The sequence below is a fragment of the Ascaphus truei genome, chromosome 4 (assembly GCF_040206685.1).
Source record: "Ascaphus truei isolate aAscTru1 chromosome 4, aAscTru1.hap1, whole genome shotgun sequence".
Taxonomy (NCBI): Eukaryota; Metazoa; Chordata; class Amphibia; order Anura; family Ascaphidae; genus Ascaphus; species Ascaphus truei.
Genome location: NC_134486.1, coordinates 98,652,226 through 98,665,566, shown reverse-complemented (window position 1 = coordinate 98,665,566; position 13,341 = coordinate 98,652,226). Strand labels below are relative to the sequence as shown.

Genomic DNA, 13,341 nt, shown 5'->3' with positions numbered 1-13,341 from the left:
AGCTCAACCTGACTGCTGTGATTTCATTCAATGCCATAGTTTTCCCTCTGGCGTTAAAACATGGTAGGAACTGTACTCTTCTAGATAAGAGGGTGTTTTATGCTAATCTAAAGGAACAGCACCATTACAAAATTCACCTTGACAGATTTATAATAATTGCAATGCATATTCTTCAGTCTCCAAGGTTTCATTTCCCTAATCATTGCACTGTCCACAGGTAGTCATTGTTTTCCTCTTCCAAATCCATATTGAACGACAAGGAATAATTATGCAAAAATCAATTCTAACAATGTTGTTGATATGCCATTTACGTTGGGAGATAATTACAGTCATTTGGATGCTACTCTATGTGGGGTCAGGAATTAGTTGCTTGAAAACACTGTTTTCAAAGTCATTTAAAAAAAAAAATGTTCCTCAGATAACGCACTGAACCACCTTTTTGGGTCCTGCTGTTTTTTTCCTCTCAAAAAACTAACCTCTATTCTGTTTCCTGGAAAAGCTTTTCATTTTCTCTTGATTCAATTTACTGCTGAGCTCTTTTTCAGTAGTAATGGCTTACGCTTTATATTTTCATGGCAACTAAAAACTCACTAGGACATTGGCACATGTACACGTAGGTTAAAATGCTAAACAGATAATTACAGAACAACAAGGTCTTCTGGTTGATCGTCCAATATCAAAGTAGACTTAACAGTGCTGTTTCACTTAGGACTAAAGCTAATGACAGTGATGGGGGTCTATGTATTAAGGAAAAAAAGTGGGATACTTGCAAGGGGATTCTTTTTCTTTGATGCACATGGTGCAGTTATTTTGCCGCAGAACTGCTCCACTTTTGCCCAGATACATGCACCCCGATATGTTTAAGTCGAGGATAATGACACTTTTAACATTTTATTTAAAGAACATAAAACGAGTATAGTCATTTTTAATCAGTTTTTAAATATAATTGTATTCACTGTCTTCATGTCTCGTTTATTGAGCCCCTTTTCCTAATCAGTTCTTGTTTCGGTTGTGCTCGCCACAAACCGGGACCGGACTGCGGGGCTGAGGTGGGGTTATATAATCACCGACCTTAGGCTTCGGAGCTGGATCCGAAGTGTGAAGTTTATGGTCAAACAAGCCGGGGTCCGGACTGGAGAAGGCAGTGTAGTCTGTAGACAAGCCAGGGTCAGGATCGGAAAAGGCAGCATCGTCGTGATTCAAGCAGGGGTTCGGCAACGGGTAGACGGGTACACTGCTTCAGCGAAGGAGTAGAGAGCGCGGGAGCGGCCACGGCCCATTATGCCGGTCTCAGCAGGGGGAGACAGCAGGCTGGCCAAAGAACACCGCAGGGCAGAGCCGGAGAAAAAACAGTGCTTCAGCACAGGAGTCCGAAACAGGCCTCTGGGTTGAGAGTAGCAGCAGACCTCAGGATACACAGGAAGGTAACCTCTGCTAGGGGAGAATGCAGCAGGTAACAGGAACCAGTGCTGGCAAACCAACGCTTCAGCACACGGGTCCGAAACAGGCCTCTGCGTGGAGAGTAGCAGCAGACCTCAGGATACACAGGAACACAGACCTCTGCGTGGATAGTAGCAGCAGGTCTCGCTATACGCAGGAGCTAATGACGAGAACTAGAGAAGTTAGTAAACACACGAAACAAGCCAGGAGGCTTGTGGCAGAACACTGTAACATCCAGCGAAGGATTATGCTCGGTGGTGAAGCAGTGTTGGGAGAACAGTATATAAAGGGAGGCGAGCCAATCACAGGAGGGAGGTGTGTGAGCATTCCTCCAATGACGGAGCACAGGGCTGAAGCTGCAATGAGAGGCAGCACATGTGCTATTGATTGCCAGAGGGAGACATTGTAAACTGCAGAGATCTGCAAGGCTAGAATCAAAGCCAGGAGCGGATTCCTTACAGTTCTTTGACAGGTAGAATGCATAAATCCAGATTGCCCTAACATAAATTTATATAGCACCTCATTTAACATATTCAATCAAGTGCATCAGTGCAGATACAGCATTGCCAATGGACTTGAAAGGGGAGTTTCTGTGTGACGGTAATGCCCAAACTGCACTCTAACACAGTATTTTAATTTTTTTTGTAAAAAGCCCCTTGAAGTGCTTATTACAAATCAAATATTTAACATTTTAATACTTTCAAAAAGCAGATTAGTTATAGGTAGTGGTACTCGTTAGGGGTCCAACATTCGAGTTTCATAGTTAAATAGTTACATAGTAGATGAGGTTGAAAAAAGACATACGTCCATCAAGTTCAACCTATGCTAAATTTAGATGACAGATACTTTATCTGATATCCGTACTTACAGTATGTTGATGCAGAGGAAGGCAAATTAAAAAAAAAACCCAGTGAAATATCATCCAATGATATCTCATAAGGGGGAAAAGATGTAGCACCATCCCCTGGTGAACGATGGTTCACAATAAAAAAAAAGTCTCAGAGCACACCAAAAACCCACAAAAACATGTATAAGGAAGTGTGTATGTTTCTACAATGAATGTGTAAATTCCTTGTATGTATGTTTATCTTTATTTATTTAGCCATCTATGTACATAACGCTTCACAGCAGTGTCATAATAATATAACATATAAATGGGAATACGTGCTTGAGACATAACAGTAACATGAGGAAAACGTAGTCCCTGCCCCGAAGAATTTACCATCTAAGTCAGCGGTGCGCAAACTGGGGGGCGGGAGATTTGTCTGGGGGGGTGCGGGCGGTTGCAGAAGTCCCGCACTCTCCCCCCAGCCATTTAAATGAATGCCGGGGGACCGCGATTCAGACACGTCTCCATGGCAACGCAGCGTCAAGTGACATCACCGGCGGCAAATGACGCCGCGGGTCACGTGACCTGACGTCACGTGACCCCAGAGAGTCATTTGACGCTATTGCAAGTGAGGATAGGGGACGCGAGACCGGGGAAGGCCTGGCAGGGGGGCGCAGCTTCAAAAGTTTGCGCTCCCCTGATCTAAGTGATTATATGCTCATAGCCATTGTTTTTAATGCGCCTTTTGTTTCTAGCGTTTATCTTTTTGTTGATAGACTGTTTGTACATCCAGTTAGCACCCGCTGGTATCCATACCTTCAACGTTTATGGGATTTTGATGTAAGTAAAAAGAAAATGGGAGTCTTTCCTAACAGTAAACAGCTCACGTTTGGTGAGATAGTTACAGGGCACTGGCGGCTGGGAGATCAGCATGGAAACTATTACTGGTTATAGAAATGTTTTCCCAATATTACCATCTATTGTTGCTTTTGCAGTTTGAGTTGGAAGCGCATAGACCAGTGATTTTCAACCGGGGTTCGGTGAGCACCATTCAGGGGGGAGAGCTGAGACAACTGTCCCAGGCCCTGGCATGCCATGGATGGCACTCCACACAGCAGTGACCTGGTGACTGCCCAGCTCAGCAGCAGCCCGGTCACTGCACTTCTTCCCCTCCTTCCTCCTTCGGTCAGCGCCGGAAGTCGCGTCCAGCTTGCCGCCGACAGGAGTAGAGAGCTGCATACCGATGGAGTACCCCACTGTGTTTGTTATATTGGAGGGGGGAGGTTGTTATTGTGTCTTATTTGGGGGCAGACAGAGACAGGTGGGGGGGATAGAGAGATGGGGCGGGGGGGAGGGGGCGAGAGAGAGTTCCCCAAAAAACATTGAAAGCCACTGGCACAGACTAATACTTTTTAGCAAGTTAATTTTCAGGCTGGGTCCTGATATGTTACGACTACTTTAATTTCTTTGCAGCCAGAGGGGTCTCCAATGCATTTTGATGTCACATGTTACTTTCCATATTAGAAGCCAATGGGTTAAGATGAGGTTAGCGTCTCGGCCGAAGTCGATGCAGGCCTTTTTATTATCATTTTGAGGGGGGGGGAGGGGAACTATTGACAACCTGGCATATAAAAGCAGTTTGGAGCGATAAAGGTTATGCGTGGCATGTTCATGATATGTGATGCCTTTGTTCTGATCTTCTAATCCTACTCGAGCTGAAAAGGAACAAAAGGACAGCTTGCGTATCACTCAGTTCCTTTTTATTCCTGCCTGGAAACTGTACATGGACTGATAAGCTTAGACTATTTGCATCCTAATATGACTCGCTCATTTCTTTACACCCCTGTGATGTGTGGGATCCCCTCACGTCTTTTTATGGAGACTGAACACAAGTGGAAACTGCAGCAGCTGCTATTTTCTTTCTCTCAGAAGCTCCCGAGGCTGAATACATAAGCAGTGAAATGTTCTGGAGCAATGCTTAGATTAGGGGTACTCAGCCCTCCCCCCAATAGGTCAGTTTTTCTGGATAGCCGAGCTTCAGTACAGGTGGCTCAATCACAGGCTCAGTCTGAGCCTCTGATTGAGCCACCTGTGCAAAAGCTGGGCTATCCTGAAAACCTGACCTGTTGGGGGGGTTTGAGGACTGGAATTGAGCACGCCTTGCTTAGATCATGTTATCGTTTAGCAGGAAATCAACAGCTAGCATTGTGACAGGGAAATATTTGCTCAATGTAACCCTCCCTTCCCGGCTCTAAGGGAGTTTACATCAATGCCTATGTTATGGCTACTCAGGATGCATTACCTTAGTCAGGCTGCCGGCTGGGCATTGGTAAGCAATGATGGGTGCCAGGAACTTTATACACCGTCTCACATTTAGTATATTTATTGAATCTTGTATATCCACGTCAGTGTCCATTGCCTATGCTGTTTGTATGGCTTCTCTAGCTTCCCCTATCTTAGCCCGCTAGGAAGGTGCTGAGGCTGTATACTTATCATGTTACCTAAAAAGTCCCTCTGCCCTGCACATCTTTGGGGCCACTGATGGGGCTGGTACTACTCCCTCTGTGATCAGCCTCATTTCAGGGCAGCCTGCCACTACGTAGCCTTTTGGGTGAGAGCTAGCGACGGACCGTCCGGGGGGGCTGGTCCAACTATGCCTAGAGGCTGCGGCTTGTGCAGCCCTGTTCTGTTCTGTCTCTCTGCATACCTTGGGAGAAGTATAAAAGCAACTTGGTTGAACTCTACATAAACAGGGTACTTTCCCTAACTATAAAACAATAAAAGAGAATCCTCTCTATCCTAAACATAGGAACTATATATAGGTTATTCACAGTGAGATCCCTCTTCTTCAACTCCTCCTGGGATCTTAATTCTATACGCTTCCCCATACTATTTATATCCCAGTCTGATGTCACTGTCTCCAGGCAGAAAGGAGGTGGGGCCTAACTTCTGCTGAGTCACCCCAGCACCATGTGATAGGAAAAGGGCGTTACTCTGTTTGGGCCCACACGGTTAACCCCTTAAAATCCTGGTAATCCCAAAGGAGGGTTACATCAATATGAACATGCTGCACTGTTTAATAATACACAGCATTCCACACCATTGTAGATATTTAGCCTCAGAAAAAATATAACATGAAGATGACACAGAGAAACAGGTACTTTTACTAATGTCCTCCTGCATGCTCTGTCTCCATCACAAATGTGCGATGAGTGCATGCATTAAGCACACTAATTGCAATAAACTTTTACATTCATTTCATAGTATTAAAAAGGTTAACTAATGCACCAGCTGCAAACATACAGCTGCCCGACTGGTACCCTAATAGGCATTTTAATACTTTGAATTTAGCATAACATTGTATTGTAATTAGTGTGTTCATCTACACTTTTTTTCTGGTTCTCGTACTCCTGCTCCTTAGTGAAGCTCTGTTAAAATCTATAACACAAAAGAAAGTGCTTAGGCGCTATAAATCATTAAATTAAAAATACTAACAATATAAAAACTAAATGAAACATGTAACAATACACAATGTGTACAGGGCAGCCAGGAACACTAGCAGAACAACACCAGAGAAAACACTATTAAAATCTAACTTCTAATATCCCAACACCAAGTCTACTGTATGTTGTTTTTTTATGGTTCATGCCAGTATGACATCAAACACACCATAATAACCAAAAGGATGAATCACTTACAATGCAGGGATTTCTCTATTCATATTTATAGTAGGTAGGCAGAACTCGGAGCAGATAGTAATGTTCAGCAGCTGTTATTGTTGACAGAAGCCAGAATGTTTTTTTGGTTCTCTATTCCACTCTTTGCAGTAGCAGCTGTAATTAGTGGAGGGTTTTATCTGATCTGTTCTGACTGAATGTGTTTAATCCAACCGAGTGGTCATATATTGCGACATGGTCAATTTCAGAAACATTCTAAAACTACACTTCTAATCATTCTTTAATTGATGGAGCATCCTTTACACGTTGTTTTGTCATATAAATATTACTGTATGTCTTTCAGAAGATAAAATATTAAGCCGGTCAGCAAGTCAAAGGTCAGGTTCAGTCTTATCCTCTCTGTCAGAAACCATCAGCGTTCAAGATACAGAAATGAAGGTAAATAATAAAATACTGCAAGTATTGATTTTTTTAAATATTGCATATATATTACTGGAACGTCTAATCGCATTCCTACCTTATCAGCCACACATTATATAAGTTACGGGGGGTCAAAAAGTGACAAAAATCCTCCACTGTACAGGATACCGCAAATAAAAATGACACTTGTGAGCATTTTCACATGTCCGAGACAGGTCTATAATACAGGTCTGCTTTTCATCGTTATCTCTTATCATACAGTACTTCCCCTGCAGCCAGGGATTCTGGGAAAGGACATGCACATGAGCACACAGTATTGGTGAAAAGCAGGATTACAGAGCTGTCTCAGAAGTGAATATGCTCACAAGTGATATTGTTATTTGCTGTACACTGTAAGGTGGAGGGTTTTTGTCACTTTTTAACTCACCATAACTTATTCAATGTGTAGTTGAAACCTATCCCAGCTTCATATTGCAAACCCAATATAACAATCATCACACTGAAGAGACCCCAAAGGTTGAGACAGCTGTCTGTGAGTAGGTTTCCTGGCTGTGCACTTCTTTAACCCAGACTGTGCTGAAAAGCGGTGTAATACGGCAGGCATACGTTTATAGAGGTCCATGTTAAAATGAATAAGAAGCAAAACGTGACACTGTGCTCATTTGCATGTGATTTACCCAGAATCCCTGGCTGCAGTGGAAACACTATGCTAAGAGATAATGGGGAAATGCAGGGTTGCAGACCTGTCTGAGACATGTGAATGTGCTCACAAGTGATATTTTTTTATCTTCTTTATCGAAGAACTGATGTTCCCGTAACTACAAGGGGTCATAACAAGAGAAAATAAAAGATGTTTAAATCTATACAGTATATCAACACGATGAATGAAATCTCAAATATATGTTTGAAGAAATTAAATAAGTATTTTTGGGTTTTGTCTTGTTGCAGATGGACTTACAAAATGAGGGAGACATTCTCCCGGCCATGGGAAGTAACATTCTGCTGTCTGCAAAAGTAGGTACCAAATTAGAGGTAAGGGCGGCATGACTCGGGGGACGGCAAAATGAAAAGAGGAAAAGTGGAAGGAGCAAATGCCCCCCCCCCCCCCAAAAAAAAATATATATATTCCCCTGTAGGTAGGAAGCAGGGGGTCTACGTAGCTGAAGCCTATTCATTTCAGCTCCGGGGACCCCCTGCTTCCTGAGATACGTACCTCCGTAGGGGGGGCCGGTAGCTGTTCCGCAGGTTTAAAGCTCCCGCTCAAGTGGGCCAATAGGAAGCCACAAGCTGATACTGGAACCCCCTACAGAGGTACGTATTTCCGGGAAGCAAGGGGTCTCCGGAACTGAAATTAACGCAGTTTAGCTCTCGAGACCCCCTGGTTCAATCCTACAAGCCTAAAAAAAAAGGAAAACAGGATTGCTGCTTTAAATTGACAATGTTATCCGCTGGGATCGTGCATGACCAGGGAAGCGTCCCTTCCTTCTTTTACCATTACCCACACACAAACATACAAATAACGACAGACTCGCTCTGGAGCTATAAAAGGCTGCAGCTTTGTTTATTATATAATAATAGCGTAACTGCTAATCCCTGCCAGAATGCTCGCTAATAGGTTAAGTGAAGGTTCAGCCGGGCCTTGACCTGCTGGCCCCGTCAACCGTAGCTGCGCCCCCTTGAGCCAGCCGTTATCGCGAGAGGGCTCCCGGAAGTTATGGCCCGGTGACCTCGCCCCCTCGCCTCTACCCGTCGCTTTATCAGCCCCGAGCCCCTTCTGGCAAGGAGAAGCACTTACCCCCCAACTGCCGCCATCAACGAGTCTATTTAATGCCCCTTAAATTAGGCCTGTACCGCCAGACTCGCAATGACCCCCTCCACACCCTCCTGCAACTCATTATTAAACAACGGAGAAATCCTGAGATTACTAAAGGGGGGGGGGGGGGGGGGGGCAAGCAAATGGGCTCACCATCCTCCCCAATTAGACTTCCTTTTCCACTTCTCCCTTTCTACATATCCGTTTACAGAAGAAATGATGGCCCTGCTCAAGCCTACCTTTTAAACTATGTGCTGCCTGGGAAATGCAAGTTTAAGTTTTAAATATAATTCATAACACATTGAGTCTATAGTGCACCGTATAGGGATACTTTTTCAGTACTTCTAAGTACTTAATGTTTTCTACATATCCGTTTAACCTGACCGATTTCAAATTACGCTCGCAATTTGATCCCGCTTGATATTTAAAAGGAATCCTGAACCCCTCCATAAGTAGCTGGGCTGCCTCCTTATTGGGGTTCTTTGCTTCGACGGTTCTCGGAAACGCCGCCCTCTTGGTCAATCTTCTGCCCTGCACCTTTAAATCCCTGTGTGTGTTCCCTAAGGCAGCGGTGCGCAAACTGGGGGGCGCGCCCCCCTGGGGGGGCGCAAGATTGTTTAGGGGGGGCGCAGGAAGCAGCGGCGATTTTGCCAGGAGCAGAGGGAAAAAAGCCGTCTGCAGCTGCAATTTTTCTTTTGGCCATTAGGTGGCGCTGTGCTCCGCTGTGCTACAGTACACAGCAGCATCTCGTTGCTTCCTGCTTCCTGCGTGTGTGACATGGGGAGAGGGGGGTGAGTGAGACTGGGACATGGGGGGTGAGTGAGACTGGGACATGGGGGGTGAGTGAGACTGGGACATGGGGGGGAGTGAGACTGGGACATGGGGGGGAGTGAGACTGGGACATGGGGGGGGAGTGAGACTGGGACATGGGGGGGGAGTGAGACTGGGACATGGGGGGGGAGTGAGACTGGGACATGGGGGGGAGTGAGACTGGGACATGGGGGGGGAGTGAGACTGGGACATGGGGGGGTAGTGAGACTGGGACATGGGGGGGAGTGAGACTGGGACATGGGGGGGAGTGAGACTGGGACATGGGGGGGAGTGAGACTGGGACATGGGGGGGGAGTGAGACTGGGACATGGGGGGGGGAGTGAGACTGGGACATGGGGGGGGAGTGAGACTGGGACATGGGGGGGAGTGAGACTGGGACATGGGGGGGAGTGAGACTGGGACATGGGGGGGTAGTGAGACTGGGACATGGGGGGGGTAGTGAGACTGGGACATGGGGGGGAGTGAGACTGGGACATGGGGGGGGGAGTGAGACTGGGACATGGGGGGGGGGAGTGAGACTGGGACATGGGGGGGAGTGAGACTGGGACATGGGGGGGGAGTGAGACTGGGACATGGGGGGGGGAGTGAGACTGGGACATGGGGGGGGGAGTGAGACTGGGACATGGGGGGGGGAGTGAGACTGGGACATGGGGGGGGGAGTGAGACTGGGACATGGGGGGGAGTGAGACTGGGACATGGGGGGGAGTGAGACTGGGACATGGGGGGGAGTGAGACTGGGACATGGGGGGGAGTGAGACTGGGACATGGGGGGGAGTGAGACTGGGACATGGGGGGGAGTGAGACTGGGACATGGGGGGGTGAGACTGGGACATGGGGGGGGTGAGACTGGGACATGGGGGGGGAGTGAGACTGGGACATGGGGGGGGAGTGAGACTGGGACATGGGGGGGGAGTGAGACTGGGACATGGGGGGGAGTGAGACTGGGACATGGGGGGGAGTGAGACTGGCACATGGGGGAGTGAGACTGGCACATGGGGGAGTGAGACTGGCACATGGGGGAGTGAGACTGGGACATGGGGGGGGGGTGAGACTGGGACATGGGGGGGGTGAGACTGGGACATGGGGGAGTGAGACTGGGACATGGGGGGGAGTGAGACTGGGACATGGGGGAGTGAGGCTGGCACATGGGGGAGTGAGACTGGCACATGGGGGGGGAGTGAGACTGGCACATGGGGGGGGAGTGAGACTGGCACATGGGGGGGGAGTGAGACTGGCACATGGGGGGGGAGTGAGACTGGGACATGGGGGGGGAGTGAGACTGGGACATGGGGGGGGGGGACTGGGACATTTGGGGGGAGTGAGACTGGGACATGGGGGGGGAGTGAGACTGGGACATGGGGGGAGTGAGACTGGGACATGGGCGGGGAGTGAGACTAGGACATGGGGGGGTGGGAGAGTGAGACTGGGACATGGGGGAGTGAGTGTGAGACTGGGACATGGGGGAGTAAGTGTGAGACTGAGGCATGGGGAGGGTGTGAGTGACATGAGGGGGGTGAGAGTGTGAGATGGGGAGGGGGGTGAGAGTGAGTGTGACATGGGGAGGGGGGGGTGAAAGAGCTACATGGGGATGGGGATGAGAGAGACATTGGTGGGAGGGAGGGAGACACTGGCAGGAGGGAGAGAGACACACAATGGCTGGAGGGAGAGTGTGAGAGAGACACCGGGTGGAGGGAGAAACAATAGCTGGTTGGAGAGTGCAAGAGAGACACTGGGGGGAGGGAGAGGCAATGGCTGGAAGGAGAGTGAGAGACAATGGAGGGAGGGAGACACTAGGGGGAGGGAGAAAGAGAGAGAGACACACAGGGGGAGGGAAAGAGAGTGGGGGGAGACACTGAGGGGAGGGATAGAGAGGGACTGGAGGGGGAGTGAGAAATACAGGGAGTTGGAGAGACTGGAAGAGGAGTGTGAGACTGGAAGAGGGGAGAGAGTGAGAGACAATGGGGGGAGGGAGAAAGAGACACACACTGGGGGGAGGGAAAGAGAGAGGGGGGGGAGGGGGAGACACTGAGGGGAGGAATAGAGAGGGACTGGAGGGGGAGTGAGAAATACAGGGAGAGACTGGAAGAGGTTAGAGAGGTCCTGAGGTGTTCTAATGTGGCGGGAAGAGAGAGATTAATAATTCAGCAGAAATGGGAACGCTATTAGACAAATATTATAATATTTATTTTTAAGTTATGTAATTTGTGCTATAAATACTTTTTTTGTAGACGCGTGGCGGGGGCGTTACAAAGCTGGTTCGCCCTCAATGGCTGAACCAGCTCACGTGCGCTGACGTCATGTGATTTTGATTACATCAGGCAGGGGGGGCCCGAGAAATTTCATGGATGAAAAGGGGGGGCTCGGCATAAAAAGTTTGCTCACCCCTGCCGTAAGGCATTCTGTTCTTGTATGCTGGCCCCCACATGTGGCGCAGGCGCAGGGCCATCTTAACAACATTAGGGGCCCCAGGGCAAAGCAGTGCACGGGGCCCTGCCTACACTGTCGCTCCCAGCCTCCCACGCGCTCACTAGCAGCAGCAGGCACCAGAAGTGCTGCACTGCTAGGCTGCAAGCGGTTGTGACGAGAGCCGGGGTTCCATTTCCGGGCGGGGGAGAGCGAGCGGAGCTGGGGTGCCGGGCGGGGGGAGAGTGAGCCCTCCTAGCTAGACTTAGAATGGTGGGCACACGTGGGGCCCCCCTATGCTGTGGGGCCCCTGGGCAACTGCCCAGCGTGCCCATACGTTAAGACGGCCCTGCGCAGGAGTGCCGGAAACGGCAGTTGTCTTACTTACATTTGTACTCGTTAAATGCCCAACATACGCCTTTTTACTTAGCGTATGACTCCCACCCGATTTGTGTGCTTTAGTGTTAGATCGCCATGCGCCCCTATCGCCGTCGCTTGCCCCTCCTCCCAAAACATGTTCTAAATATAGGTCCACATCTTTAACTTTCCAGAATATCGCTCCCCTCTTAGCCTCCATGCCCTGTCTGAATTCCTCGTCATTTCCACCAACCCATGCCCCGTGTTTCCGGTATGCATTGCCAATTATGTTGTGGTACTTAAAGAGTGTTGAACACAAATGTGATTCCTTTTCCCCTATTACTCCTGCAAGATTCCAAAAGCTTATGCCCAGTTTTGATATGTGCGTGGGAAAAGACGTCTCAATGTCCTCCTTCTTAGCCTCCCCCTTTTTAATTGACCTTGCCAAAGCCTCCCTATGACCTGGAAGCAATGTTAAAATCTTCACGGATTCCCCCGCCCAAATCTTATTCTTTACTTCCTTCAGCAAATGTGTACCTAATGACCTGGCGATGGTTGTGCATGAATCCCCATATACAACTTCTTAACCTCCGCCGTTGTTGCTGGCGTGGCTGTGCTTGTGTTCTGAACTACGATTTGAGTGGGCAAAGCTGAAGGTAATGTTGCTGCTGATGTGGATGTACCCACGTTCTCAGCTAATACTTGACTAGGAGGTAGTGGTGTGGTTGAAGTGGATGCACCCGTGTTCCCTCCTAAGGTTTATATCGTCAATGCTGCATGCGTTGTTTTGGGCTGCGCTGGCTCCTGTGCTATCCCACCCGCCGCTGCCATCACCTGAGCCTCGTTTGAGTCTCCTGTGTTTCCTAATTGACATGTAGCTAATAGTGTTGCTAATGGTTAGAAGTCCTGCATTACACCCCTTATTATTGTTTCAAACATTTGTGCCCCGGCATCAATGGCTGCCTCAATATCCGTGACCTGAGGTGGCAGGGTACTGGCAAGACCCACAGGTGTTGCGCCTCCTCCCCCCGCATCTGTGTTTGACATTTTTTGCCGCTTTCTCTTTGTTGCCTTCTTCGTCGTAATCACCTGTGTCCTGAGTGGTGACCCCACCCCAGCGAACTCCTCGTCCTGCCTTCTGGTAGAAGGTCTCCCCCAGGCGACCGGATCGTTTCGGAGCTGTTGATGATGTACCACCAAACGCAGGGTGGCGATGGCGACTGTGCCCCATTACAGAATGAGGTCGAACCCCCAGCGGTTTGTTCGAGACAGCCGATGGCTTTAAATATCTACACGTTGCCCTGCCCCTTTGTCTCACCATGGGGCTATGTAACAGGGGACTTATCCCTGTTCAGTAATGTTCCTTTAATCTAGCAGTGTGGTAGTTAATTACTAAACACCACCTGCCTGATTAGATTGTTTACAAAAAGCCTGCCTTTGAGACAGGAAGTGACTGACTCCTTAGCTCTGACTGAGAGCTGACCTTTGGAGACACCACAATGTCTTGAGTTCTGCCAGCCACACAGCAGAGCTGATTGCAAGACACCCAATAAGACTTCTAAACCTGGATG

General features: G+C 48.6%; 1 protein-coding gene across 6 annotated transcripts in view; it reads left to right on the top strand.

Annotated features, from left to right (window-relative positions):
* Positions 1 to 13,341, top strand: part of CFAP61 (cilia and flagella associated protein 61) — a 346,774-nt gene that overhangs the window by 61,577 nt on the left and 271,856 nt on the right. For 5 of the 6 annotated variants that reach the window (XM_075596250.1, XM_075596248.1, XM_075596249.1 and 2 more), the window contains 2 exons: positions 6,290 to 6,384; positions 7,315 to 7,380. In XM_075596250.1, coding sequence (XP_075452365.1) covers positions 6,290 to 6,384; positions 7,315 to 7,380 — 161 coding nt within the window. The remainder of the gene's footprint in view (positions 1 to 6,289; positions 6,385 to 7,314; positions 7,381 to 13,341) is intronic. The other variant, XM_075596251.1, reaches the window with a different exon arrangement.